This window comes from Heloderma suspectum, chromosome 5, assembly GCF_057233095.1.
Source record: "Heloderma suspectum isolate Gila_16-S chromosome 5, 16-S_ref, whole genome shotgun sequence".
In the NCBI taxonomy this organism is placed as follows: Eukaryota; Metazoa; Chordata; class Lepidosauria; order Squamata; family Helodermatidae; genus Heloderma; species Heloderma suspectum.
Genome location: NC_139462.1, coordinates 76,859,532 through 76,885,437, shown reverse-complemented (window position 1 = coordinate 76,885,437; position 25,906 = coordinate 76,859,532). Strand labels below are relative to the sequence as shown.

General features: G+C 46.3%; 1 protein-coding gene across 11 annotated transcripts in view; it reads left to right on the top strand.

Annotated features, from left to right (window-relative positions):
* Window positions 1-1,814: 1,814 nt before the first annotated feature.
* The window catches only part of LOC146344033 (kynurenine/alpha-aminoadipate aminotransferase, mitochondrial-like), a 39,130-nt gene continuing 15,038 nt past the window's right edge, over window positions 1,815-25,906 (top strand). For all 11 annotated transcript variants that reach the window (XR_014792125.1, XR_014792124.1, XR_014792123.1 and 8 more), the window contains exons 1-6: window positions 1,815-2,067; window positions 7,614-7,730; window positions 9,448-9,616; window positions 11,618-11,750; window positions 17,810-17,884; window positions 21,450-21,659. Coding sequence is in view for 7 of the 11 variants with exons in the window: in XM_084856452.1 (XP_084712578.1) it covers window positions 7,664-7,730; window positions 9,448-9,616; window positions 11,618-11,750; window positions 17,810-17,884; window positions 21,450-21,659 (654 nt within the window). In the remaining 4 variants the exon portion in view is untranslated. The remainder of the gene's footprint in view (window positions 2,068-7,613; window positions 7,731-9,447; window positions 9,617-11,617; window positions 11,751-17,809; window positions 17,885-21,449; window positions 21,660-25,906) is intronic.

The following is a 25,906-nucleotide window of genomic DNA, read 5'->3' as shown; positions in this document are numbered from 1 at the left end:
CCCATCACCTAATATTATACCACTGTTTGTTTGTTTTTAGCTGGTGTCGTTTTAACACTGAAATGCGCTTTGGTCATTTCTAATTGAAAAGTGGCCCTGTCAAGTCTTTTAAATAAAAAAATGAACTGATGAGGGAGGCCACGCCTTCCTCCCCACACAGACATTTAGGATATGTTCCCGGGTGATAGAACCAAAGAGGCACCATCTTAAAGTTTTGGCAGCCATCTGAGGCAGCCTCCAGTTCCACCTAGATCTCTTCCTGCCCAGCTTGCATGGACAGGTCAGCCATAGAGACATGTCAGCTACGCCTGCTTAATGAAGTTCATTAATATTATGTGGCCCACCCCACATAGCTAATGAGGTCATTATACCAAACGTATATAAACGTATAGAAGCGGCTTTGGGGCCGCGGTGACTTAGTGGGTAAGATGCTGAAATGCAGACTGGAAGGTCAGCAGAACAGCAGTTCGAGACCCGAGTGCTGCGTAGGGATGTACGAAAGTCACTTACCTTTCTGCGGATTATGTTGATGGGAGGCGATCCATTCCTCCCCCCCGGAATCCTCCACGGCCGGCTGTGCTCTGCGGCAGCTCTGCGGAGCAGCCAGCCATGCCCAGGCCAGAGCTGTCCGCAGCCGGATTTCAGGCCGCGGAGGGCTCTGGGTAAAAAACACACACACACACACATACGCAAATGGCGGCGGCTACAGCCGCCGCCATTTGCGTTCCTTATTTTTGGCCGTCTTAGTCTACGTAAATATTTACATAGACTATGACGGCGAAAATAAAGGGGAACGCAAATAGCGTAGCGGGCGCTATTTGTGTCCCTTTTTGATTCACCATTTTAGCCTGCGTAAATATTTACGTAGGCTAAAACGGCAAATCAAAAAGGGACACAAATAGTGCCCGCTACGCTATTTGCGTTCCCCTTTATTTTTGCCATCATAGTCTACGTAAATATTTATGTAGACTAAGATGGCCAAAAATAAGGAACGCAAATGGCGGCGGCCATAGCCGCCACCATTTGCGTATGCGGTTGTTGTTTTTTACCCAGCCATGATAGGCTACGTAAATCTTTACGTAGCCTATCACATCTTGTAAAAAAAAAAAAAGACGACAAGATTGCAAATGGCAGCGGCAGCAGCCATTCGGAAGACCAGCCGCCGCAGCCGCCGCCGGCCGGAACATCCGCCCCAGGTAAGTCTCGTCCCGGGGGGGATCCGCGGGGGGGGCAGGCCGTTCCGCCACGGAGTTCGGGGGGCCAAATGCACTGGCATTCAGCCTCACCGAGATCCGTGGCAGAATTCTCTGACATCCCTAGTGCTGCATGACAGAGTGAGTTCCCGTCTTCAGTCCCAGCTTCTGCCAACCTTGCAGTTCAAAAGCAAGAAATTGCAAGTAAACAGGTACCGCTTCGGCGGGAAAGGTAACAGTATTCCGTGCACCTCGGTGTTCAGTCATGCCGGCCACATGACCACGGAAGCGTCTTCGGACAGCGCTGGCTCTTCAGCTTAGAAACGGAGATGAGCACCACCCCCTAGAGTCGGACACGACTGGTTGGGGACACCTTTACCTTTACCTTTTTATATAAGGTGTACCAAAAACATCTAGGATATGGGTCTCCTCTGTGGCGTTAGCCGCGAGAATCCACCCGAACAGCACTGTTTGTCTCCTGCCAAATAAAACTGCGTTGGACTGAATCTCAGAGTTCAGTGTGTCTCTAAGAGGATATTGGCATACCTCTCCTAGAGGGAACGAACTTAAGCATAATTTGTGCAACACGGGCTTGCCCATTATCGTGCCTGTCGAGCCTCCCTGGGGCCGAAGTGCACGTGTAAACACAGCAAGCACAGGCCCGCGCACAGGCCCAAAAGGAGGGAGGGAGGGAGGCAACGTGCCTGCCCGTACAAGAGCCTGGTCCCGGAGCTGTTCTCCGCGCGGCAGGCCTCAGCTGACGGCGGAGGGAGGACCCTGGAAAGCAGGACGGCGGCGACGGCGCAGCTGCAGCTTGTCGAGCCGACTGACGTGCTGCGGGCCCCGTTGGCGACGGCTACTGTTAGCGGGGAAGGTTAGTGCGGGGAGGGGGAGGAGAAGGGTTCTGCCCGGGCGAACGAGGTCTCCCGGGCTCGCCGCTGCGCTTTGCCGGCCTCCAGCTTTTCCCCGAACCAAGCAGCCAAGCAGCGTCCTCTGCTAGCGTGCGTTGCCCTTTGCACGGGCGTCCTTATAGGCCCCGGCTTCTGCAGCCCCTGGGAGAAAGACGTTACAGAGCTACGCTTGCAAGCCGCGGCCCTTCCCGCGCTCCGCAGGAGGATCCCTCGTTGGGCCGCCTGTCGCCGTCTCTTTTTTTAATGAAGCGCATAGGCCTGGGGAAGGGGGCGTGGGGAGGAAGTTGCCCGTTTTCTCCCCGCGCCTCTTTCCAGATCACAGTCTCTCCGCCTCGCATGCTGCTCTTTGCCCCGCAGGGGAAAACTAGTGTGTACCCTGCACATGATCAAGGATGCTCTTATGCTATCATTAAAAATGAATAATAATACTTCCTGCAAGTTTCTGGAGCGGACCCCTACCTCTGGGTGGGAGGGGAGGGGATAGATGAAAATGCTTGGAACGGAACAGGAATAGGCACCATCATAAAAATAGAGTAGTACTAGGGATCCATATTGGAGAGAGGTCTAACCCCACAAAGCCCTCCTAAAGGCCTCATACATTAACAGTGTAACCGTATACCTGTCTGCTCAGTAGTAAGTCTCCTAGGGTTCATGGGGATTGACTCCCAGGCAACGGAGGCTGGTGGCTTCGATTTCGGTGGAGATGTGAATCCATTCTGGGTTTTAGTCAGAACCGGTCAGAACTCGAACTATCAGAGGTGCTGAACCATATCCCCAAAATAGAATCAGTACCTTGGATAGGTTCCCATGTTCAATCCGTGGCAACCCCAGCTCCAAAGACTCAGATAGCAGTTAATGTGAAAGGCCCTTGCTTGAAAAAACAGGACAGCCACTGCCAGTCTGGGGGTGCTTCCAGTCAGAGGGCCCCTAGTACTACCAGTCCAAAGGCGTTGTGCGGCTGTTCCGTCTTTTCCAACTTAAGGTGCAATCCTATGCAGGTTTAGACGGGGGGGGGGGGGGAGGCCTAACAACTCCCAGCATGCCCCAGCCAGCATAGCTGGGAACTGTAGGCCTTTTTTTCTGTCTAAACTCGCATAGGATTGCAGCCTTAATGGATTTTTGGTGGAAAGAAAAAAAAGTCAGAAATAGTGTTAGGAAAACATGAGAAGGTTACAAGATGAAGATGACGTCTGGGCCCCCTGTAAAATCCTATGCATGAGGCTGTGGCAAGATGTACGATAAAACCTTCATGCATAAAATGTGATAAAAGCCTACACCCAGAGTAGACAGTGTTGGGCTGGATCAACAACTAGTCTAACCTGGCATAACGCCGCTTCCCATATAATTTACACTCTTATTTCATGTTGCCGGGGAGCATATTTAAGAAATCAAATGCATTATTTCAGCACATCAGAGCCCTTAAGCCAGGTAGTATCCTGTATATACTCACTGGGTGGCTTTGGGCCAGTCACAGATTTTCAGCCCAACCTCCCTCACAGAGTTGTTGTTGTGAGGATAACCTGGAGAGGAGGAGGATTATGTATGCCGCCTTGGGTTCCTTAAAGAGGAAAAAAGGCAGGATATAAAATGTAATAAATACATAAATAATTATTTATCCAGCCCTGATCTCCCACTTGTGTGGTCCACAGGCGCAAACAATTGGACATCAGAATCTAAACTACCAAAAACAACGAAGAGGCCTGTGGCACCTTAAAGGCCAACACATTTATTCTGGCATAAACCCACTTCATCAGATGCAAGGAATATTATGGAGAGTTTCAGGTTTACATACAGTACACATGGGGTGGTGTGTGGTGGGAAAGATTGTAAACTGTAAGGTCAGAAGGAAACTGAATGCAGAAAGTGACAATCACATTATTAACAATGGTCATTCAACAGTGTACTTGTTGCTGATAACTCAAACACCCTGGCTATATAAGCCAGGGGAGGGCAATCACTTCTTGGTCTGAGGGTTGGCTTACTGCTGCCTTTTGTGACAGGGGAATATTTGCTATTCAGATGATCTTAAGAAAAAAAAATCCAAAAAAGAATAATAAAATCCTGCAGTGAATAATGAAAAGAGGATTGTAATTTTTTTTTCACGTAAACACATAGAATAATTTTCCAAAAAAAACCCAAAATGTTCAGCAAGGGGATAGGAGAGGGAGGGAGAGTAAAGATATAATTCCCTGAAATTGTTTGCAGTTTGTAAACCAGTGCTATAATGTAACTGAGCTTTTCCAGCTTTTGATCTAGAATTATTCTCTATAAATTCTATAAAAGGTACCACTCACTGGCCAATTTCTTTTCCAGCTTTTGATTTTCTCCACACACACACCTACCTTTATATCATCATAGAATCATAGAATAGTAGGATTGGAAGGGGCCTATAAGACCGTCGAGTCTTAACTAAATGGACTCTAGTTTATTTTGTAAAAGCAAACTTCAAACATTTGGTAAAATGTTTTCACAAGGTGAAGTGGTTGTTTTGAAGGCAGAAAGAACTAGGAAATGGAAAAATCACTTTGAGACCTTTTGAAAGACAATTTTCTATTGTTCTTTTTAGAGACAATATCTTTTCTTCCAGTCTAACATGTTGTGACACCCCATGAGTGCTTGTATTAGGCGGAACATTTTAACATGCTATACTTAAAACAGCTAAAGAAACAATGGTGGGTTTTCACTAAAATCAACTGATAAGTGTTACAGATTTGTTACACCTCTCAGTCTGGTTTAGCTCTGTTTCTGCGTAGAGGGAAGGGAAAGAGAGAGGTTAGCGGAATTCAACTGCTTCCAGAGCAGTTTAACATGCTATACTTAAAGCAGCTGGAGAAACAAAGGTGGGTTCCCACTAAAAACAACTGGTAAGTGTTACACATTTGTTAAGCCTCTCAGTCTGTTTTAGCTGTGTTTCTGCATAGAGGGAAGGGAAAGAGGAAGGTTAGAGAACTTCAGCTGCTTCCAGAGGGATACAACAGAAAAAAGTAGAACATTCAGTGTCTGTCTCCTGCTCACCAACTTCTAAAGTCATTAATTATAAGAAAGTCCATTTGATTTACTTTAAAAATGGGGTGGGGTGCTAAATTGGTGCTTAATTGAGGACTGATTCATGCAACGGATTCAAAGCAATTATAGCTGGCTACGTGGCAAAGCTTTCATTTAATTATAATCGGATCAATATTCAGTGTGCAATAAGTGAATGGACAAAAAATATCAGTCCCATGCTGAAAACTGATCTGGCCGCAAGACAAAAGCAATCAGACAGCCACTATATTGCGGAGTCAATTGAAATGCAATGTGAATTTTATTTGGACTGAGAACACATCTGGAGTTGTGTGGATCAGCTTTAGACACAGTGACTAACTAGTGCTGTTTGCAGCCCTGGATTAGACTCATGAGGAATAAAGAGAAGAAAAGAAATATAGTACTATTGAATGTAATATTATAAAACAGGTACACAGTCCGTGGCTTATGGGCCATTTGCAGACCCCAGGAAAGTGCTGTGCAACTCCCATGTTCCACCGCTTCTGAATTCTACCCATCCCTACCACTTGGCATTGCTCCCCAGGCATCTTGCTAACATGATGCAGCCCTCAGGGCCAAAAAGGTTGTGCACCCCTCTTATAAAATAATGTACTGCCTTATTCATCTCTCATGCTGAGGGAAACCTTGGGATGGATCCAGACTTAGTCATACTAAGTTAGAATAGACCCATTGAAATCAAGTTAGGGCGCAATCCTATGCATGTTTAGACAGAGAGAAGGCCTACAACACCCAGCCAGCAGTTGAGTAGATGAAGGATTTAAGAGGTCTATCATCATAGAGCAGTTTCAGATGTTTTAGACAGGAGGAGAGACAAAGCTTCACATGCTCTGAAATCACAAGCTCCAGAGTTGTGTAGACTGAGCTTTGGACTTTCTAAATACGCATGGGAAAAGAAGGCAGAACTCCTCATGCTTCTTTAGAATGTCTGAAAGCACTCTTGTAGAGACCAACCTTTTCCTTGTCTGCATAGTTACTCAATTTTGCCAATTCAGTCTAACAATGCTTGGCTCTAATCTATTTCAAATGCAGCTGAGTACTAAGACCCAACCCACACTAAGCACTTTTAAGAAACACTGGAGCTCTTCACAGAACATTCTAACCCACACTCGGTGGCTGAGTGTAGATTATTTTGAACCATGGGTTGTTTGATGAATTGTGGGTTACGGTGTGGTCTGAACACAGCCTCAGTGGCTAGTTAACCTGCAGTGCGGCTTATTTTTCTTGAGCAAACCACCTTGAGAACCCATGGTTTGTTGCTGGGTTGTTCAGTGTGCTTCAGAAACCACACTGCATGGTTAACCAGCCATAGACAACACAATAACCCACCCTGCAGAAAATGTGCTGCGTTCAGACAACATGCTATCCAGTGGTTCAACAAACCCACAGTTCAAAACAACGCACACTCAACCACTGAGTGTGGGTTAGTGTGTTGTGCGAACAGCCCCATTTATGAATGGACAGGCTAAGCATGTATAATGGGTGCAGTATTGCGCTCATTGTATTGATCCATCTAGGGCATGGATGTGGAACCTCGGGCCCGCAAGCCTAATCTGAAATCAGAGATAACAGCGGGGATTCCCCTTCTGGTTGGGAGGGGGAGTGGCACGCAGGGGAATCCCCCAAATTGAGACTGGAGGTAACAGCGGGGATGCAGGCAGCAGGAACTTGGGGAGGAGTGACTGCTTTCCCAGAGCCAGCCAAGTCCTTGCCTCCCTGGGGATGTTGCATGCCACATGAAGCCAGGGACTCTGTCAGCACTGGGAGGAATGGACGTTCTAGATTCTAGAAGCATCACAGAGCTGTTCCAGTTCCTCATATGAGTTCGGACGTTATAAATACATGTGCGGGGGGTGAGGCAGAACTCATTCTTCTTTAGAATTTCCGAAGCTACTCTTATAGAAACCAACCTTTTTCCTTGCCTACATAGTTACTCATTTTTTCCAATTTTGCTCTTATCTGTTTCAAATGCAGCTGACTAGTAAGGCCAAGACCCAACCCAAGCTAAGCACTTTGAAAACACATATATTAATAAAGATATATTATGGGTGCCTTATTGTGTTCACTTATTATGGTAGAAGCATCAGTAACAGTATGACCATCTAGAAGCATCACTAACCATATGACCAACTCCATGTGGTCTAATCTTGAACAAAGGATGGTAGTAATGTATCTACCAGCTTTCAAATTCTGTGTGGCAGACAGCATCCAAGATGATTTGGGGGGTTTAGTTTTGGTTTTATGCTATGAATGTTACCCTTTCTCTGATCAATATGAGGCTACATGGGAGACATACAGCCACTTTGAATATCTAGGAATTTTGAATAAATGAAATTCACGTAGTAGGGCTCAGGTGCCTGTTCTCTGTGAAAAACCTATGAGTTTGTAAATGCTTTGGGGGCATTTATAATGGTGTGTTAGAGTGTATTGAAGAATTACATTTTGTGTTTATTTCTTTTTATTTTAGCCTGTGTCCAGGTTATTTAGAGGCTGAGTTTGGGACTTGGCCCATTAGGCATGAATTATTCACGGTTTATTACTGCAGTAAGTGCGGCAAGAAAAGCATCTCCATTAAGAGTCCTCAGTAAGTATACATTTTATTACTGGAACCTCAGATTTTCCTCAGAATGTTAGTATAGATTTATGGTAGATAGGCCTATTATGAGGAAATGATACAGGGATAGAAAGGGAGGGGCTGTCATGGTTGAGAAAGGGACCCTGTATCTATGAACTATCAGTGTCTGTCACAGTTTGACCACAGATTTGCAGAATGATAACAAGAGGACTGAAACAGGTGCCCATATCCTCTAAATAATGTCTTGAATTATCAAAATAAGTCAGTATAAAAACACAATAAATAAATATTATTAAAAGTATTAGTACATACTTATTATTTTCTAAGTGCTTTACAGATATGGAAAGGTAAGACAGACCCACAATCTAATAAACATGGTACAAAAGTAACGAGGGAAGAGGAAAGCAAGCACTGGACCACCAGCTCCATCTCTGGCCAATGGACAGGCCCATATTGGCCTCCCCCTTGCCACTAAGTTTTTTCTTGGGAGGCAGGGGGTGCAGCCTTACAGTGGCCCTTAGTTTCTTGGCGGTGTTCCTCCTTTCAGCTGGGCAGCAGACCCTCACAAAGATTCCTAGTCCATATTCTGAGGCTCCCCAAAGTGTGGAAACCAAGGGCGTAACCAAATGAGGTTGATTGTTGCCTCCTTAATTTGGGCTGCTCCATGTACAACACCAAGCAGTAGGTTCCCAGCTCACAGTTCCAATGCATGTTTGAAGAATTCCCTTTCTCCTAAAGTGCTTTATTTTTTTCAGGGGAGGAACCATAGCTCATGCACACATTGACCTGGTTCACATGTAGTGAGAAGCCACTGTGGGTGCATTTCCCTGCGGGGCTTCTCATCACATTGGCAACTGCCATTTTTAATGTTTGGGGCACAGCAGGGACACACCATAGCTTCTCATTTACATGCGAAACCAGCAAGGGTGGGTTGTTGGGGTGTTTGACAAGCCACCCAGGGCCCATGAGCTGTTTCAGTGTTGCTGGTGGCTTGTCAACCACCCCAACAACCCACCCTTTCTGGGTTTGCATGTAAATGAGAACTACGGTGTGTCCCCACTATGCCCCAAATGTTCAAAATGGTGGCTGGTGCAACAAAAAGTCCTGTGGGGAAACTCCCCATGGTGTCTTCTCGTTACATGAGAACCGGGCCACTGAATGGCCCATTATTCCGTGTCCAGAGTGCAGGACATAGAATAATGGGCTCAAGTTACAGGAAGCCAGATTCCAGCTGAACATCAGGAAAAACTTCCTGACTGTTAGAGCAATACAACAATGGACCCAATTACCTAGGGAGGTGGTGGGTTGTCCCACACTGGAGGCATTCAAGATGAGGCTGGACGGCCATCTGTCAGGGATGCTCTGACTTGGATCCCTGCATTGAGCAGGGTTGGACTCGATGGCCTTGTAGGCCCCTTCCAACCCTACTATTCTATGCTTCTATGAATGCAAATGGTCCCACGTTCAGTGCCCAGCCTTCAATGCCCACTTATAGCACTTTCAATTTTAATGCCCTTTTTGTTATACATTAGGGCAGGGAGCGGGTTGTAATTGTTCTATTGCACTGTGTTTTAATGTTGTTGCCTGCTCTGACTTCTTGGGATGGAGTAAGCAGGAAATCTAAATAAACAAATGAATAAAGAGCTACATTAGAAGGAAGCATTATGCCTTAAATCTTCAAATATGTGATCTAACTTTGGTATTTGCTTTGTTTGTTTCACTTCAGCTGAAATGATGCAGAGGTCTCCCCCATCATTAATCTCCCTGGCTGGCGGAGCACCAAATCCCAATACCTTTCCTTTCAAAACTGCTAGCATTACCGTCGGAGATGGAACAACAGTTGAAATTGGGGAAGATTTGATGAAACGAGCTCTCCAGTATTCTGCCTCAGCGGGGTACTTTCAGGCACCTGTTTTTGGAGTAGCAAGCTCATCAAAAGGAGCATTGCAAAGGAATGCCGTGAAAGGAGAGGATTCCTGTATCCTTTTGTGCAGTGTGCAAAGCGCCAGTGACTCTCCTCTCCATCACTGGTGAAAAGCCATTTAGGGTGCCATCCTATGAATGTTTAGGCAGGAAAAGTCCTACAACTCCCAGCAATCCCCAGCCAGCCGTGCTGGCTGGGGAATGCTGGGAGTTGTAGGACTTTTTTGTGTCTAAACATGTATAGAATGGTGCCCTTAGTGGCTTGTGTCAGTCATTTATACTAGTGTTAAGGGAACCAGTGGGGATTTTGCAGTGAAAATGGCAAACCGAAACAGCAATAGCATCAGCCTACTATAGAATACCTCTTGCACTACAGTAGCTGAAACAGCACCCTGTGATGTTCACAGCATACGTGGCTTTTGCATGTACAGTTGTTGAATTTATAATCGCACCTAAGGAGACTAAGGATGCATAAGACTCCCAAAGTAGAACATGCATAGGAACCACCCAAGGAAAAGGCACACGGGTTTTCTATGAGATACAAGCTGGTCCAAGGCTGGATTATAGTGGCGCAGTTGGAGCAATTGCTCTGGGGCCCCTACTCTGTAGGAGACGCATCAGCTCACCCAGCGCACAGCCTCAGCCTGCATGTGCCGTGTTCCCACCTCTCAAATTGCCTCCTTTTCCCTGGGCCAGCTGCCTTGCACAAGTCTCCGCACATGCCTCACGCCCCTGGCTGCGCTGTGACTTTTCTGGTTGGATGCCAGGAGGACTGTCAGCATTCACTGTGTGCGCATAGGCACGCTCAGGAGTTGTTGAGCAAGGTGAGAGTGAGGCCGACTGTAGCAGCATGCCAAGTTGTTTGCTTGCGGGCAGGTGATGGGCTGGGGCCCTCCGGGTCTGATAGAATGGCCTCAGTTGGAAAGGTAGCAGTCATCCAGTTGTTCTCTTTGGGGCAGTCTGTAGAGACTGACAGACCTACCTCTTCAAACTTAATGACACAGCTCCTAAAGTTTAACCAGGCATATCTGACAGTGTCCTAATGACAAGGCTTCTGTTCCCACAAGTGAGAACCTGACCATAGCCTATTCCATGGGTTGATTTCAAACGAAACAAAATGAACTGAAATTTAGTTAAACAAGTGGGGCTTGCAAAATGTTGCATTGTGCCCCCTGTGTGCTTCTGCACTTGTGTCTTCCATGTCCCTCCTCCCTCTTTCCCCCAGTCGTCTTCCTGCATCCTCTCTCCTTCCTGTCCTCTTCCTTTTGCCTCTTGCTTCCTCTTCCTTCAAAGACCCTCCACAATTGTTTTCTGTTTAACTGTTTTGGAATGCTGTGAGTAGGCAGGTTGGCTAAATGGCTTTCCCACTTCCGCATTCATTCTGAGCAATGTCACTCCTACCTTTTTCTCTACACAAGTACATGCACGCGCAGCCTTTTTTCCTGCAGGTGTTACCACCACCACCCCTCCTTTTACATATGCTTCCATAAAGCACAATCCTGTGCATGTTTAGACAGAAAAAAAAGTCCCACAACTCCCAGCATTCCCCAGCCAGCCTGTGCCCTAAATCTCAATTATTTCCTCAAGTTCACAGATACCTCCCTCTTGTTTGTGGGTGTGGCCATTTTGGTTACAAAACCATTGGCATGCCCCACCTGAATTCATTGTTAGGGGGAGTGATAACATAAGTATCAATTTGGACTATAAAATATTTTGATCTTAAGGTATCTCTATTTTATGTAGATGAAAATTCATTGTGTAAGCTTTAAATAATGCAACACCCATTCTTGCTGCAAGTTTACTTCCCTGCCCACTCCCCAGTTTCTTGAGGTCGAAATGTTTTAATCCAAAATCTAAAGATATACCTTTTGTCTAATAAAATATAATAGATAGGAATTTTGAAAGATAACACAAAATGTGTACTTTTGATGAGCCTATTGATGTAATCAGTTAAAAGATGAATTCACGTTTAGCATTCCAGAGCTGCGGTCCTGGTTAAAGGATTTACAGAAGAGTCTCCATAACCCTCCAACAGTTGACTATAGGCCTGATGATGGACAAATGGAGTTGTGTGTCACCACTGGCAGCCAAGAAGGGTTGAGTAAAGTAAGACAAAAACCATAGCATATACTGAAGACTGTATTGGATATAATAATTCTTCCCTGTTGCTTCAATAGATGTTTCTTTTCCTCAGTGCCTGACATTGTTATCTTGCATTGCAAAGACATGGTTACTGCAGATGGTTGGTAGATACAAGGGCTGATCACACAACACACAAACTCACACTCTGTGGTTGAGTGTGGGTAGTTTTGAACCGTGGGTTTTTTGTTGAACCGTGGTTTAGCGTGTTGTCTGAACGCAGCATGTTTTCTGCAGGGTGGATTATCATGTTGTCTGAATGCAGCCAGGGAAGCTTGTAACCCACGCAGTGTGGCTTGTTAACCACACTGAACAATCCAACAGCAAACCATGGGTTCTCAAGGTGGCTTGTTCATGATTAACAAGCCACCCTGGCTGTGTTCAGTCAACATGCTAACCCATAGTTCAACAAACATCCCACGGTTCAAAACAACCCACACTCAACCACTGAATGGGGGTTAGCATGTTGTGTGGACAGCCCCAAAATGTTCTGATGTTGGTGGAAAGTATATCTTAGGACCCATATAGACATGGCTTTAGAATCAGTTGGCGGGGGCGGGGCTGTTCTCCTGCAGGGTGAACTCAGTGTCCCTTCAGCTTCATGTTGCCTCTGACACATTGGGTTGGATCCATATTTAGACGTGTGCAACTGGGCTGATGCAAGCAGACATCCCGTCCCCTCTTCCCCATGGCATTGCCTCAAGCCCCTCCCCTCAGTGCTTTACAGAGGGTCAGAGGACCCTGCTGAATGGGAGAGACTATGTTGCTTCACTCACTGAAGCTGCCTCCACCTGAATTTTGGGGATCCCTCAGACTCCCTGCACCACAGCCTACCCTATTCACCAGGGGGGCCCAACCCCCTGTGTAGCATTATGGCGGGAGGGCTGCTATGAGGAGAAGGGGGCAGGGAAATATGCTCCACCTGCCCAATTGCACATGCCTAAATCTGGATCCAACCCATTTTCTCATGATTCCATGGCTGATTGAGTTGTCTGTCTTGCACTTCTCCCATGCCAAAGGCAAACTGACCACCTTTATATAGATACTAGTGAACGGACCCAGCTTTGCATGGGTTGGAATAGCATTTGCTTTGATACAGCAGTCTTCAAGCAAATGTACACAGCTGTCAGAGTCGGACGCATTGTGCCCGCCCTGTCTTAGCAAAGCCATGTCAGCTGGGACCCCTAGATGTGGCCTGTGCCATGATGCACCCCTACAGCCGCCTGAGGGAGGGGTCTGTCTACTCCATTCCCCTGAGGGGGCTGCCCCACAGCAGCGGGTGGAGGCAGATGTATAACTGTCCCTCGGCCTACTCATCTTTCCTAGCTTCAAGCAGTATGGACTGCAAAGCTATCTGCTGGCTAGGGGTATTTGCTTCTAGTGGCTGAAGATGTTACTGCAGGCTCCAGCCACCTGGGACTTGTCTTCATGGGTAATTTGCTGCAGATTGAGACCGTTTGGAGGTCCTTTGTAGCACATGAAGTTGTGGCCAGTCTGCAGCCATCTGTTGTTTTTCTTTAATTTGGCTCCTCTGCGGTTCAGCTGCTGTGCGCCCGTTCCTCTGCTTCAAATTTGGTGTGATCGGGCATTCCTAGGGGTGTGTCTTTCACCTGACCATGCCCTCGGTAACCTAGGTAACTAGAGTAACCAGCCTGCCTTTCCAACTCATCAAAGCGCCAGAGCGCTCTTCCTTGCCTTCAGAATCATGCTGGACTTCCTTTTCACCAGTGGGAGTAACTCGCCTCCATTTCCCAGCCCGCCCCCATGGAGAGCCGTGATTATGCACTTCTCCGATGCTTGTGTCACTTCCCTGCTTCTCTGCATGGAGGGCACGGGCTGGCTGGAGTTGGCTCCCTCTGCTAGTGGTGCTGCTGCCTCTGCCGGCCACCTCCTCTCTTCCCTCTCCTGCATTTTTCACCGTGTCAGGGTGGACACTGAGCCCATAGAATCCCAGAGTAGTTCTGATGCTGAGGAAGAGCAGTCGCTCCTTCGGGAGAGGAGCGCTCTCCTTTTTTCCCAGGACCAACACCTGACGGAGCTTCCTCCCACCCACATTCCTAGTTCAGAAAGCAGTCCAGGGAGTGACTCAGCACAGATAGCAGACTGGGTGGATGCGCGGCGCAGACGCAGAGAGCGGCGCCAAAGGGTTCGCGCTCAAAGAACGGTTGCGCCCAGAGGATCCAAGGGAAAAGGGGAGGGATTCTCCCTAGTCCTTATATTCAGGGGTCTGCCAGTAATTGCCCTTCAAACGGGGACCAACTGTTGCAACTTAGGGCATAGGGATGCTGCTGCTCAGATCTAGTTGCTACCTGTAGAGCTATTAAGTTATAAAAGAAGACTAAAGCTTTAAAAAAATCCCTGTGTCTGTGTCTAGACTGGGCTACTGAATTAGACTGAGAGCCCTCCAAGGAGCCCTTGACACACTGTATTGCCCTATCGATACAGCGAAATACCGGGGCTGCAGGCTCCCGCTCCTGGCACCTCCTCTCACTGGATAGCTAGTACTGAAACAGCGCGGCTCCGATTTTCTCAGTGGGAAAAAGACGCTACAGACTCTCAGTGGGGGGAGAGCAGGCGACAGAAGTAGGTAGATCCCTGTATTTACTCCCTGGAAAAGGAGAATCATAGAATAGTAGGGTTGGAAGGGGCCTATAAGGATGGCGGAGAATTCCACTATGGATCTCATTGAGGCCGAATGCCAGTGCATTTGGCCCCCCAAAATCCATGGCGGAACAAAGCCCCCCCTCCCCACCACCCTGCGAAAGGAGCACAAAACGGAGTACCGACCTGGTGCCATTTGCATTGCTTTGTGAATGGCAGCTGCGTCTGCGGCCGCGATTCACTTCACGACTTTTGCCGTGATAGGCTACGTAAATACTTACGTAGCCTACCACAGCTAACGCAGGGACGCCATTTACGTCCCTGCGGAGGCCGTGATAGGCTACGTAAATATTTACATAGCCTATCATGGCAAAAAGGGGGAACGCAAATGGTGGCGGCTACGGCGGCCACCATTTGCATCCCTGCGCAACCCAGCAGCAGCCAGATGTCGCTGCGGGCGGCCCCAGCCAGCAGCTCCTCAGAGTCGCCGTGGAGCAGAGCCGGCCAGCGAAGATTTCGGGGGGAGGGATGGAGCGCCTCCCCACCACCACGGATGTCACGAAATGAAACAGGTGAGTCATTTCGTACATCCCTATGTCAGACACATCCTCTTTTTTATTACAGATAATTTAAAGAGATGCTTGTATGAATAAGCAAAAGTCCATTTTTCACCTTCTGTATAAAAACAACCAAGATTTTTTTAAAAAATTCTACAAAATTGTTCCAGTGGGAGAGAACAGTCATCCCATAAAAACTGCTAATTGATTGTTTCTCAGCACAGCTGGCTCCTACTGTAACTGCTACCCCAGAGCTCAAGCTGGAAAGGATTAGATAAATCTGATAAGAACACGATGAGGACCTATATGCGATTTGCAGTACATACATCAGCATGGGTCTCTAACTCCAAGCTGTTTAACAATAGCCATTTCTAACAGGGCACAATCCTATGCATGTTTAGACAGAAAAAGGGCCTACAATGCTAGCTGGGGCATGCTGGGAGTTGTAGGCCGTTTTTCTGTTTAAACATGCATAGGATTGCACCTTTAGACAATTAGAATCCCTGATCTGTCACAACTCAGATGCAGATTTGCATTTGTGTATGCAGGTCATCCCAGTGTATAGTTTGTGGGATTCAGTAGGTAATTGGTTCTACCCCCTGAGCCACCATTTTGCATCTTGCTCCAGTTGATGGACCTCAGGATTCTATTGAAAAACAAAGTAGGTCTCCCAGGTCCCGTCCCCCCATCACATATAGTACAAGAGAGAGTACTGGGGCATTGAAGCCTTGTTCTAGGTCAGGGGGCAGGGAACTTTGGGAGGTCTGGAGGCCATTTTCACTGCCTTGATCCCATCCCACCCCACAGGCCACCCTATGCTACTGCACCCTGTGGAATTGTGTGGGGTGGCAGCAGCAAAACAACTATTTGCCGCCAATTTTCGGGGGCACTTTACTACAGAATGCTTCAGTGGCCAAATTTAGCTTGAAAACAATTTGGCCATTATAGCATTCCGGGCTGGTTTAAAACTGATTTTCAGCAGCAAATTGGCAATTTTTTGCCACCACTGCAAATTGCAGTGGTGGTTGGTGCACTTGGGGGGTGGGAGTGGCAGGGGCCATAGGCAACCCACGAGATGTGTGGCCACCCCTGTTCTGGTTATTGGTAGGAATAGTTTCATTTCTCTCTCTGTCTAATCCAAGCTGCCACTGTGTTCCTACACCCAGGCATAGAGACACCCAGGCTGGAGAGGAGAAGAAAGACGATGTTTATAGCTGCCGTTCCCCAGATTAAGAATTTATTATATGTACATTTTCCTAAAATATCCCAGGCACATCTATATTTAGTCTATGCCTTCCAGGCTCACAGCTAAAACATGTGGGGGACACCATTATGGCGTCGTGGAAGAGGAGACTACATATCTAATGAAACCAATGTAGTTGTCACCTCCTGTGGCCAGGGCAACTTTTCCCAAGTAATGTTTCCCTTGGAGAGCTTTGTCTTCTTTTCATTGGAGCTTGTGCAGACATTTCCAGGAGGTTGTTCCCATTGTTAGCTGTTGTTGTTTAGACCAGAATTTACTGCATTTGTTTGTCATCATAAAACAAAATATCTAAATGTGCAGTTCTGAGTCTGACAAGGCTATTGTCCTTTATTAATGGGTTGCATGTCATTACTAAATACGTGCTGTTTTGGCCAATGATCTCCAATGAAATAGGCAAAGTTTACCATGAAATAAGCATTTTTGCAGTGTAAATAGGGAACCGCTTGCTGGCTTTTCAATCCATTTCATTGTCACTTACAGTCTTGGAAACACAAAAAAGGATTGTGATGGTACAATTAATTAAAATTTTATGTACTGTAACTTTGCTATTCACTTAATTGGCTTAGTATTATGTTAAGCAAACGTAACACGGTAATACTGCAAGACAGTACTGAGAAGGTGAAATATATTTTATGAGGGTTTTTTAATGGTTAGCATTTTTAACCATTTTTCATTTCATTCCACTTTTCATTATTTTTTGAAACCATCTTTCAGTCTACAGCAGTGCTAAAGCCATTTACTGATTTTACATAGGACACATTAATCCATTTTGCATGATTAAACAAGCCATGATTTCTTCTTAATTGTGGGTTGTTTTGGAGCGCAAGCAGGTGGGCTGGCTCCCACCCACCTGCTACCACTTTGCTAAACAACCCAGGAACATTGTTCCTGCATTGTTCTCTATGACGTCCAAACCCGGAAGTCTGTGTTCTTGAGAGAGAAACCACACAGAGACCTGGTTCGCTCAACATGACAGCCCACTATGACTTAATTTACCCACAGGGGCTGCTGCATTGTGCCATGCACCCACGGGTGCCATTTTTGCATGGCATTCGTGGGTGCTCGGCTTTCCGTGGCTTGTCATGTCATGCGAACCCAGGTGGCAGGGGATGCTTGACAGTTAGACAACCCTCAACCCTAAAGCAAGCCATAGGTTATTTGAAGGTTATCTAACCCTCAAACAACCCCTGTCACCTAGGTTCACACAACACAGCAAGCTGGGCACATGTGGCCACCATGCAAAACTGTCACCCGCAGGCATCCAGTACGACTTGACAGCCCCTGTGGGTAAATTCAGCCACGGTGGGCTGTTGTGTCGTACGAACAAGGTCTCTGTGTGGTTTCTCCCTCAACAACCCAGAGTTCTGGTTTAAGAAATCATGGAGAACAACCCAGAAATGGCCGTTCCTGGGTTGTTTAACAAAGTCGGAGTGGGCAGGAGCCAGCACACTCACTTGCTCCCCTGCACTCACAAACAACCAATGGTTAACAACCCGTGGATTGTCTAACCATGTGAACTGGGTCTTTCTGTTAGAAGCAGAGAGAAGTACTAGTGGTATGCGGACAGTCTTGTCAATATATATGTATGTATATATTATTTGCAGGTATTTGAAATGCTTATTAATCCTGGAGACGATATTCTTTTGGATGCCCCCTCCTATCCCGGGACACTAGCAGCTGTGAGTATTCCATAGATCTGGAACCCTGTGAGAGGGAAGAGTGCCAGTGTTGTTCTTGTCTGCACTTTTAAACTTGTGAGTTGTAATGTAAATGCTGCTTACACTGGGCTGGAGTTTTTTGATCCTTCCCTGAGCTCTGGACAGCTAAAGTCAGTTAAAGAATGCAGTTCTAAATGCTAGCCTAGGCCTCATAATTGTTGTCCCTAAATGTGCATGCTTTTCTTAGTCCCTAATTCAGCCAAAAACGCGAAGGGCAGGCTCAGCATGGGCTCATTTCAAGACATGCAGCTTATATGCTCAACAACTCAATGAAACAATCCCCGTGGAGGCTCTCCTTAGCAATACACGGGACCCGTCTTTCAGACTCCCTAAGTATACATATCTACATGACTGTATATCCATAATTAAAAGGCTGTGCCTGAAGTCAGAATGGCCTGTGAACATGCAGACTACTGAGTTTCCATAAGAAGTGACAGAAGGGGAAAACCCAAGAAGGGATATTTAAAGTGAATCTATGGGCTGCTTCACATGTCCAAAGCAGCTGCATTTCCTCTCTACACCAGCTCTCCCCCACCTGGTGCCCTTCAGATGTTTTGGACTTCAAGTCCCATCAGCCCCAGTCAGCATGGGCAGTGGTCAGCACTGTTGGGCATTTTAGTCCCAAACGTCTGGAGGGCACCTGATTGGGGAAGGCTGCTTTACACAATTTTTCCAATGTGCATGATCCTGCGTAAGTCTCCTTGTGGGCTGGGCTGCACATGAGAACGACCTGCAGGCACTTCTGCAGTTGTGGCTGCACTTTTACCCAGGCCCCATGATCGCAGAAAGGGGTCTGGGCTGACTCTAGGTACAGCATACTTCACACTGTGGGCCAAAGTAGATGTGACGCTCAGCGGATCTTTAAAAAAATTAGTGGGGAGGGGGGCAATTTTCGTTGAGACTATAGCATGCAGGGAGGAGAGGTTTAATCCTTCCACCACCACGTTTGCTATGGTCCCATCAAATATCCACCCCACCCCCATGGCTGCCATTAACCTCAGGAGGGAAGCTCCTGTTACGTCACTGTGAGAGAGCAAAGGGTTAATCCTCCCTTCCCTGTTTGCTGTGGCCCCACTGAAAATCAGGACCCCTCTGCCCTGCATCTGCTGTTAAAAAAAAAAATGAATAAACCCTGACTTGGTTTCTGAAGATACGTTTAGTGTCATGTCTGAGGTTTGTCCACAGAGTCCTGTACGTGGGAGGGATATGCCGATACTAAACAGCCAGCTTGCGTATGCAAAAGCCAGCTTTGTGGGTCTCTGGTGTTTCATATGCGCTTCATGCATTTAGATGAAATACACTAATGCGTAGATTCAGAGAAATGCTGGAATAAATGTGGGAATAAATCTTAGTCCTGTCAATATTACATATAATAGTTCAGCATTTCCTGCTTCTACAAATCACGGTGGGTGTCTGGATGATTTATTACTTGACTTAGTGTATTATTGGCAGTGTTTTTTCATTATCCATTCCAGGGGAGCAATATAAAACTTGAATGCAGCCACATTTCATTTATAGCCTAATAAATGAAGGGCTACTTAGTGCAGAGAGAGAAATTGCAGACTCTTTATTTTGAACTTCATCTATAATTGCCCACACCTTTCTATTTTCTCTGGCCACTGAAATTGTAGTCCTGTTGCTGAACGACTTGTATCCTTTTTTCAATTGCTCCATGTGGTGGTGGTTGTTTGGGGGGTGAGCTGTCCATGTTTAGTAGCTTCCAACAGCTAAGCAACAAAGATTTGGAGATATGTGATGAAATTCACAGCATCTGAATCTGACATGAGCCGCTCACAACCTGATGACAGCTAGCACATCGAACAATTTTATGCAGCCTATGGCTTACGTACACCTTCCAGAAGGTTGTGGGATGCACCCTGGGAGGAAGGAATCACTGGAAATCAGGTGGGGATCTTGTGATATAGTGCAAACCGGCCCTGAGAAGAAAGAGCGAGGAGAGCGTGACCACGGTAGGAAAGATACACATCTGAAGCTGAAGCTGAACCCTGACAAGACCGAGGTACTTTTGGTGGGAGACAAGAGGAGGCTGGGGGATGTTGACCTGGTGTTGAATGGGGTACGGCTACCCTTGAAAGACCAGGTCTGCAGCCTGGGGGTCATTTTGGACTCCCAGCTGTCCATGGAGGCTCAGGTGTCAGCTGTGAGCCGGACAGCGCTGTATCAACTCCATCTGATACGGCGGCTGCGCCCCTTCCCGACCATCTGCTCCCATCGGTAGTACATGCCCTGGTCTCCTCTCGTTTAGACTACTGTAATGTGCTCTACGTGGGGTTACCCTCGAAGACACTTCGGAAGCTGCAGCTGGTACAGAACGCGGCGGCTCGCCTGATTAAAGGAAGCCGCCGGCGAGATCACATCACTCCAGTGCTGAAGGAGTTGCACTGGTTACCAGTTGTTTTCCGGGCCAAATTCAAGGTGTTGGTTTTGACCTTTAAAACCCTATATGGTTCCGGCCCAGCCTATCTTAAGGAGCGCCTCCAGCAACACCAGACAGGCCGCTTAACAAGATCAGCCTCGGATGGCCTTCTCTCTGTCCCATCAGCCAGGACAGCTAGACTGGTGGGGACGAGGGAGAGGGCCTTTTCTGTGGTGGCCCCCACTCTGTGGAACTCCCTCCCTAGGGAACTCCGTCATGCCCCCTCTTTAATGAGCTTCCGTCGTGCATTAAAAACATGGTTGTTCAGGCAGGCATTTGGGGTGGGTTAGGGTATTTAAAAAAAAAATTATGGTAGAATTTTATTGTTTTAAATTGTTTTATGGTGTGTTGTACATCGCCCAGAGTGGCTGGCTGACCAGCCAGATGGGCGATTAATAAATTTAATAAATGAATGATAATAAAGGTGATCAGCCATTCTAGGCCATGATCATCTTTCAGTGAAGATAAATTAATTTGCTGTCTTAAAGACAGATTTTATACACGCGATGACCAGTGAGGATGTGTGAATTAGCAAAATTAAAAATCTCTGGTTGATTTACAGCAGGAGTGTGCAGCCTTTGCAGCTCTGACAGCCACATGTGTTGCTGGCTCGGGGGTTGGGGGCTGCACATACATACACACATGTATGTACATACACGCACACACACTAGCATCTCTACCCCCTCTCCCAGTGATCCTCATATAGATTGTGCTTTCCTCACCGTTAGCAGCAGTGGGGAGATTGTGAACTGCATGAGGGTTGCTGTGGGGAGCAAGCAGAGAGCTTTCTTTCCATTCCCTCCTACAGCGATCCTGCTACATGTTGCTCTTTCCTCGCTGGTAGCAGTGGTGAGAAAAGAGCGATCTGTATCAGGATCACTAGGCGAAGGGTGGAGAGGAGGCTAGTCCCATGAGGGGCTAAAGTTAAGGCCTCGCAGAGGCACCTGCATGTTTTGCCCCCCAATTCACAGGAAAACCGACACCACTGAAATACAGCAAGTGCAGAAAATTAATTTGCGAAATTCAAAATCGATTGCGTAACCGAACATGCTTCTATCTTGTCTTGTGTCATTATTCTTATTGAAACAGCTGAAACCATTGGGCTGTAACATCATCAATATCCCCAGTGACCAATATGGTATTATTCCAAAAGCCCTGAAAGACATTCTTTCCAGATGGAGTCCAGAAGATTCAAAAAAACTCAACAGCCACGTCCCCAAATTTCTCTACACAATTCCTAATGGTGGCAATCCAACTGGTGCCTCATTGACAGCAGACCGCAAGAAAGAGATCTATCAGGTATATCGGTCGGATTTACATGTTACTGCTCTGACAATGATCATCATCATCATGTGATGGTTTCAGATCAGGTGAATCTCATAGGTTTTACACAGAATGTACTAGCAAAACACCCATCATGAAAAACAGACCGGAGAAGGGACTGTATATTACAAAGGCTCTTTGGTGGAGGAGTCACTGTATCTCAGTACATTCTCTGCACAGAGATACATAGCACTGCTCATGGAATACACCTATGTTGAAAGCAGACCCCAGAGTGAATAGGTAATGATCTCTCCCTCCTAGGTTTGTTCATTGTGGTTTCAGAGAATTGTAAAGCTGATAGTACTACCAAAAATAGATAGATTCTACCTGTCAGCCAGTATTATTCAGCTATGATTTTAAGCACATCAGCTAATTACACTGGCAGAATTAAATAATGCATCTAGTTTGTTCACAATGTCTGCTCAAAGTCCTGAACAGTCTGGGAACCATTATTTGAAGGACTGCCTACAGCCATAACAGCTTGCCTGGGCTCTAAGATCACCCTCAGAGGATCTGCTCTCTGGCCCACAAGTAAGATTGATCAGGTTGGCAGGTACCAGGGACAGGGCCTTTTTGATGGTAGCCTCATTTTGTTGTTGTTGTTCAGTCATTAAGTCATGTCCAACTCTTCATGACCTCATGGACCATAGCACGCCAGGCCTTCCTGCCCTGCGCTCTCTCCCACAGTGTGCTCAAATTCATATTCATTGCATCGGTGATGCTATCTAGCCATCTCATCCTCTGCCATCCCCTTCTTTTGCCTTCAATCTTTCCCAGCATCAGGGTCTTTTCCAGGGAGTTTTCTCTTTGCATTAGGTGGCCAAAATATTTGAGCTTCAGCTTCAGTATCTGTTCTTCCAATGAGCACTCAGGGTTGATTTCCTTTAGGATGGACTGATTTGACCTCCTTGCAGTCCAGGGGACTCGTAAGAGTCTTCTCCAGCGCCACAGTTTGAAAGCATCAATTCTTCGGCGCTCAGCCTTCCTTATAGTCCAGCTCTCACAGCCATACGTTGCTACTGGGAAAACCATAGCTTTGATTATACTAATCTTTGTCGGCAAGGTGATGTCTCTGCTTCTTACTATGCTGTCCAGGTTTGCCATAGCTTTCCTCCCAAGGAGCAAGCGTCTTGTAATTTCATGGCTACAGTCACCGTCTGTGGTGATCTTGGAGCCCAAGAAAGTAAAATCTGTCACTGCTTCCATTTCTTCCCCTTCTATATGCCAGGAAGTGATGGGGCCAGATGCCATGATCTTCGTTTTTTTAATGTTGAGTTTCAAACCAGCTTTTGCACTCTCCACTTTCACCCTCAACAAGAGGCTCTTTAGATCCTCTTCGCTTTCTGCCATTAGGGTGGTATCATCTGCATATCTGAGGTTGTTGATAATTCTCCTGGCAATCTTAATTCCGACCTGTGATTCATCGAACTCAGTGTTTCTCATGATGTACTCTGCATATAAATTAAATAAGCAAGGCGACAATATACAGCCTTGTCGTACTCTTTTCCCAATTTTGAACCAATCGGTTGTTTCATGTCCAGTTCATACTGTTGCTTCTTGACCCTCGTACAGATTTCTCAGGAGAAATCTTACCTGGTACCAGACCAGGTAAGACCAGACCAGGTAAGGTGGTCTGGTACTCCCATCTCTTTAAGAATTTGCCAGTTTGTTGTGATCCACACAATCAAAGGCTTTAGCGTAGTCAATGAAGCAGAAATAGACATTTTTCTGGAATTCTCTTGCTTTCTCCATGATCCAGCGAAGGTTGGCGATTTGATCTCTAGTTCCTCTGCCTCTTTGAAACCCAGTTTGTACTTCTGGTAGTTCTCGGTTCACATACTGCTGAAGCCTAGCTTGTAGGATTTTGAGCATAACCTTGCTGGCATGTGAAATGAGCGCAATTGCATGGTAGTTTGAACACTCTTTGGTATTGCCCTTCTTCGAAATTGGAATGTAAACTGACCTTTTCCAGTCTTGTGGCCACTGTTGAGTGTTCCAAATTTGTTGGCATATTGAGTGCAGCACTTTAACAGCATCATCTTTTAGGATCTTAAATAGCTCAGCTGGAATACTGTCATCTCTGCTAGCTTTGTTGTCAGTCATGCTTCCTAAGGTCCACTTGACTTCACTCTCTAGGATGTCCAGCTCAAGTTCAGTGACTGCACTATCATGGCTATCAGGGACATTAAGATCTTTCCTGTATAGTTCTTCTGTGTATTCTTTCCACCTCTTCTTAATCTCATCTGCTTCTCTTAGGTCCCTGCCTTCTTTGTCCTTTATCATGCCCGTCTTTGCACAAAACATTCCCTTGATATCTCTGATTTTCTTGAAAAGATCTCTAGTCTTTCCCATTCTGTTGTTTTCCTCGATTTCTTTGCACTGTTCATTTAAGAAGGCCTTCTTGTCTCTCCTTGCGATTCTCTGGAACTCTGCATTCAGTTGGATATATCCTCCCCTTTCTCCTTTGCTTTTCGCTTCCCTTCCTTCCTCAGCTACTTGTAAAGCCTCATCAGACAGCCACTTTGCTTTCTTGCATTTCTTTTTCTTTGGGATGGATTGAGTTGCTGCCTCCTGAACAATGTTACGGACCTCCGTCCATAGTTCCTCAGGCACTCTGTCTGTCAGGTCTAGTCCCTTAAATGTATTCCTCACCTCCACTGTATATTCACAAGGGATATGATTTAGGTCATACCTGAATGGTTTAGTGGTTTTCCCGGCGTTCTTCAATTTAAGCCGAAATTTTGCAACAAGAAGTTCATGATCTGAGCCACAGTCAGCTCCAGGTCTTGTTTTTACTGACTGTATAGATGAGTTTCTTCATCTTTGGCTGCAAAGGACATAACCCATCTGATTTCAATATTGACCATCTGGTGATGTCCATGTGTAGAGTTGCCTCTTGTGCTGTTGGAAAAGAGTGTTTGCTATGATCAGCGTGTTCTTTTGGCAAAACTCTATTAGCCTTTGTCCTGCTTCATTTTGTACACCAAGGCCATGCTTGCCTGTTATCCCGGTGATTTCTTGACTTCCTACTTTAGCAGTCCAATCCCCTATGATGAAGAGGACATCTTTTTTTGGTGTTAGTTCTAGAAGGTGTTGTAGGTCTTCATAGAACCGATCAATCTCAGCTTCTTCGGCCTCAGTGGTTGGGGCATAGACTTGAATTACTGTGATATTGAATGGTTTGCCTTGGATTCGTACTGAGATCATTCTATTGTTTTTGAGATTGTACCCCAGTACTGCTTTTCCCACCCTTTTGTTGACTATGAGTGCTACTCCATTTCTTCTAAGGGATTCTTGCCCACAGTAGTAGATATGATGATCACCTGAATTAAATTCGCCCATGCTTGTCCATTTTAGTTCTCTGATTCCCAAGATGTCGATGTTCAATCTTGCCATCTCATGTTTGACCACCTCCAGCTTACCTTGATTCATTGATCTGACATTCCAGGTTCCTAAGCAATATTGTTATTTACAGCATCAGACTTTCTTTTCACCCCAGACGCATCCACAGCTGAGTGTCCTTTCGGCTTTGGCCCAGCTGCTTCACTCTTCCTGGCACTACTTGGAAATACCCTCTGCTCTTCCCCAGTAGTATATTGGACACCTTCCGACCTGAGGGGCTCATCTTCCGGCATCATCTCTTTTAGCCTTGTGATACGTTCCATGGGGTTTTCTTGGCAAGAATACTGGAGTGGGTTGCCATTTCCTTTTCCAGTGGACCACATTTTTTCAGAACTCTCCACCATGACCTGTCCATCTCCCTGCACGGCATCGCTTATGGCTTCACTGAGTTACGCAAGCCCCTTCGCCACAACAAGGCAGTGATCCATGAAGGGGAGTAGCCTCATACCCGCCCCCAAGAATTCCTTCTGGCCCCCTCTCTTGTGACCTTTAAATAGTCCCTAAAGACTTATTTATTCCACCAAGCTTTTTATTGCTCTTACTGCTGACAATCTATTTGTGCTTTTAATCTGTTGCTGTCTTTATTACATTAGTTCAGTTGTTTTATTTTTAAGATTTTTATTGTAAGCCACCTTGTGAGGCCTCACCCTAAAAGCCAGGGTAGACATATAGTAAATAAACAGGCACCTGTGGTAAATGTGATTGGGATTTCAACCCCCCCCCCCCCAGTTTTTCTGCCTTTTATCCACTCAAGCAAATGTAATTTTTAGCACGGAGGAGGACTCTTTTGCATATGGTTAATTATTTGTTCAATTAACAGA